The sequence below is a fragment of the Octopus bimaculoides genome, chromosome 3 (genome assembly GCF_001194135.2).
Source record: "Octopus bimaculoides isolate UCB-OBI-ISO-001 chromosome 3, ASM119413v2, whole genome shotgun sequence".
Classification (NCBI taxonomy): domain Eukaryota; kingdom Metazoa; phylum Mollusca; class Cephalopoda; order Octopoda; family Octopodidae; genus Octopus; species Octopus bimaculoides.
Window position 1 is genome coordinate 46126346 of NC_068983.1, and position 4730 is coordinate 46131075.

Genomic DNA, 4730 nt, shown 5'->3' on the forward strand with positions numbered 1-4730 from the left:
ATATATATATATTGTTAGTATTTTATAAACACATTGACGTTAAACTGAAAATAAATATATTTCAACATGAGAGTCTTCTGATTTTTTGCTTATTTGATAAATTTGATTGTGGTGTTAATAGCGAAAGATTTCTTAAGAAAATACCAACTATCATAAGATTAACACCCATTATTTCCTTTATCTATTTATTATTTTTTTTTTTAGCAAGCTTAAGAATTTATGTTTAAGTATGAACATACTTCAGGTAAATACTATTAGTTTTATATTTTGGCAGAAGATCAGCGATTTCGGGACAGGACCCCATTGCTCAACTGGTTCTTACTTTGTCGACCGACTCCAAAAAGATGAAATCCATATTGACCTCAGAACATATAGATGGACGAAATGCCGCTGAAGATTCTGTCACGTGTGCTAACGATTCTACCAGCTCTCCGTCTTAGTTGTAGACATTATTGAGATATAGAGTAAGGCGATAAGCTGGCAGAAGCGTGACAGCGCCAGACAAAATGCTTAGCAGTAGTTTTTCTGACTCTACATTCTGAGGTCAAATAATGCCGAGGTTACGTTACTTTTCATTCTTTTGAGGTCAATAAAAAAAGGTACCCGTTGAGCAATGGGATCGATGTATTCGACTACACACTTTCAAAAACTGCTGGCCTTGTCATAAAATAAGAAAAGATTATTAAAACGTGAAGTTCCGGCTCTTTACGTTCCTTACCGAGATAAGTTTTGCTTTTTATTCGTCTGGAGTCGATAAAATGAGGTTTAGATTCATACTCTCTATTCCAGTATACGGTATAGAATAAAGCCACGCCTTCACCTTGAGATAGGCTAGTGTGCGACATAAGAGCCAAATAATAAAAATGATAATAATAATAATAATAATAATAATAATAATAATAATAATAACAATTATAAACAGAGAACAAGTGTGGTGGTCATGTTCTATATAGCACTGAGTACCACATTTGTTTTCTGAATATAGGTTTCCTACAAATAGTGAATACAAAACTATTCAATGTGTGCATAGTTAACAGCTTTATTCATTACTGACACTTTCAAATATTTAAATGAAAATTCCAGAGAAAAGCATTACAGTTATAGTAATTTTAATTATATTTATTTATTTATTTATTTATTAAAAGCGTTTATTTCAAATGTTTTCTACATATCCTATTTTCATAAGGAATAGTAACAGGAACATTCTCCGCGAAAGCAAAGGTGTTGTTTTCTTAATATGTAATGGCTGAAAACAAAGAGAATATATTTTAACGAAATAGACAATCGAACTAGTAGAACGTAAAAGAGCATTTAGAATTGTCGATGGAATTAATTCATGTATTGGACTAATTAGGGTATTGGATCAAAACTAAGATAGTCAACGACTATAGCAAGCCCGTGTTGATGTACAGTAGTGAGACGCGTATATTAAACGCCACCATATTAGAGTTACACGTAGTCGCAAGCTCGGTCGCATGCTCGGCATCTCTCCACGCGATCGGAATAGAAGCATCTAGACCTGATAGCGGAGAGGAATCGATGATTTCATCATTAGTTACTTTGCATGATTTAAGGACAGTAGATTGACGATCCAAGCCTCTGAATGGACACAAGATAATGGCCTAAATCTCACGGCTGACAAGAGATGAGATGGTGCATCGATTTCACGTCTCTTTGGGTTTGCATGGTCAAGGCTGTGTAGAGATAGGCCAAGAATGGATTTCTCACTTACGAGTAATACTGGACGCAAAATGAATAAATGAATGATTGAACTGGAGTAATGTAACTTTTCCACACTTTCTGGCAATGTATCAAATATTTTTCGGTAAAACTGAGCATCATGAACAACGTTTAAGTAAACCACGACACGATTCGATGTAACAGTTTGACCTCTTTCATTGAAATAGCAATAATACAGGTAGAAAGAATTTTCTTTATCGTTTGATATTGAAAATATCTTGTGAATATTCTTTATCTTTTTAGCTTGCTTCAATGATTTTTCCTTCGGTCTACTTAGACTTTCGGTCACTTATGGACAAACCACTAGGTTGTAGAGGACCGTCGTCAACCAACAATGGTTGTCAAGCATTGGCAGAGACAAACACAGAAACAGACACACACACACACATATATATATATATATATATATATATATATATATATATATATATATATATATGACGGGTTTCCACGCAGTTTCTGTTTACCAAATTTACTCACAAGACATTGGTCAGCCTGGCGTTGTAGTATCATAGAAGACACTTGCCCAAGAGTCCATGCAGAGGGATCGAACCCGGAACCATTTGCATGCAAAGAGAGTTTCTCAACCAAACACCCATAATACGCGTGTTGTAAATTATATAATAAATTAACCACATTTACAATAACATAAGCAGAGAAAATATTTAAATAATTTTCAAAAATTTGTTATGGGTGGCTTACCAACAAACGCCTTCTTCTCGTCTCCTGTAAGTTGAAATTCTCTTTTTGTAGAAAGCATAATTCTACATGTTCTCTGAAGATTTGAATAATCAAACGCTGAACACTTTTCCTGTAAACACTTCGCTTTACATAATTTTATTGTAGATATTCCTTCGCTCACTTCTAAAGAATGGCAGTTAATAATTGAAGCTCCGTTTATCGAAATATTTTTTGACACTTTGAAATGAATGAAATCGAAAAGATATTATTCAGTTGCTTTCTTAAATCGGATACCAAATTCAATTTTATGTACGGAAACATAATGAAAAATTACTTGAGTGGAACAATAGCATGAATTGAGATGATTCTGGAAGGTGATGATGTATGAGATAACGTATATACGAAAGCGGCAGAAAAGTTCCCTACTTTGGGTAAATGAAAATACAGGAGGATCAACAACCAAGTTAGCAAGTTTAGAAAATCTCTATAAGAGACGACAGCAGTAATAATACAATACTGAGAATTAATGTTTATCACCACTTAAACATGGCTGTTCCGAAGGGACCAAAATTACAGTTATTTTAACCTCAGGAGGACGCCTTCTCCAGCTGGTCATTCGATACAGTCTGCATTTGATATATATTGCAAGCGGGGGAGTGAACCCTTGCTATATTCCAGCCACGAGAACACCAGACCGTACGGTTTCGATCGCTTTGTGGTCATCCTGCTAGAGATAGCAGTTATTCACTCCAGCTCGCAATACATAGAAAACAAGATTACCACAAAGAGATCGAAACAGTACGGTCTGGTGGTCTCGTGGCTGGAAGATGATAGGGGTTCACTCCCCTGCTTGCATTATATATAGGGTGCAAATTGCATCGAATAACCAGCTGGAGGAGGCGTCCTTGAATTAAAATAACAGTAATGTCAGTTCCATCGGTACAGCCATGTTTGGGTGCCGATAAACATTACAGGAGGATTTTCTAATTATAATTTTATTAAATATATTCCCCTCTCGGGTTCACACACTTACTGCAGCAGTCTTACAGTTTCTCTAAACCCGGTAAAAGAACTCAGAAGGTTGTCACTCCGACCATGCCTTTCGGGATACGATTAAAGCTAGGAAATTTCCAGCACCCCTACGTATTTACGTATAAATGTATAAACGTACGTATGTTAATTATGTATGCGCGCGTGCGTGTGCAAACGGAAGAATACACTAATATCATTACTCTTTTACTTGTTTCAGTCATTTGACTGCGGCCATACTGGAGCACCGCCTTTAGTCGAGCAAATCGACCCCAGGAAACCTAGTACTTATTTTATCGGACTCTTTAGCCGAACCGCTAAGTTACGGTGACCTAACCACACCAGCATCGGTTATCAAGCGATGTTGGGGGAAAAACACAGACACACAAACACACATACACATACATATATATACGACGGGCTTCTTTCAGTTTCCGTCTACCAAATCCACTCACAAGGCTTTGGTCGGCCCGAAGCTATAGTAGAAGACCCTTGCCCAAGGTGCCACGCAGTGGGACTGAACCCAGAACTATGTGGCTGGTAAGCAAGCTACTTACCACACAGCCACTCCTGCGCCTTAAGAAGGAAATAGAAATAATGTTACGTTTAGCTACAGATGTTCAAATGTCCAACCACTCCCAAGGTTGCTGCAGTAGAAATAACCCGTCCAAAAGATTCGATTTGAATTGAAAGAAAACAATGCCATGTCTGTTTAATAGAAAGTTATTCAGAATGTCGTTTGTACGCCAAACGAGAATAAGTAATCGCGAGAGGACCTACATTAGCTTACACACGCACGCGCCCACACGTACACACATACATACTCTTTAATTAGTTTCAGCTCAAGAGCTGCGGCCGCGCTGGAGTATCGCTGTTAGTTTAGCTACACCTTCGCTACTTGGAACCTCCTCTTCTTACATTGTGGCATTTGGTGAATGAGGGAGTGATGCCTCTGCCCTCATCTGCATTTCGGGCTGTGAGGTAAGCTTATCTGGAACTCTTGACAGGAGGAGATCCGTACCATGCAGATCTCTCAGGCCTTTTTGGAGAGCATATTGGTGTAGTGTGGGCCCTTGAAAACCCGGTTGCTGCATTATCTTGTCCTGCATCTTCATAGCAATGTTGGGATCTTTGTCGTCCCGTTCTACTGTTTGTGTAACTTTCAATGCCAAAGTTTGTTACAAGTCCTTCCAGTAATTCCCTGATGGCTTCCAACACACACACACACACGTGTGTGTGTGTGTGTGTGTGCGTGTGTGTGTGTGTGTGTATACATATAT

At 37.9% G+C, this 4730-nt stretch overlaps 1 protein-coding gene across 1 annotated transcript in view; it reads right to left on the reverse strand.

Moving 5' to 3' along the window:
• Positions 1-4364: 4364 nt before the first annotated feature.
• The window catches only part of LOC128247370 (zonadhesin-like), an 18107-nt gene continuing 17741 nt past the window's right edge, over positions 4365-4730 (reverse strand). Inside the window, exon 10 of the mRNA XM_052966740.1 lies at positions 4365-4609. Within this exon, the coding sequence (XP_052822700.1) occupies positions 4365-4609 (245 nt within the window). The remainder of the gene's footprint in view (positions 4610-4730) is intronic.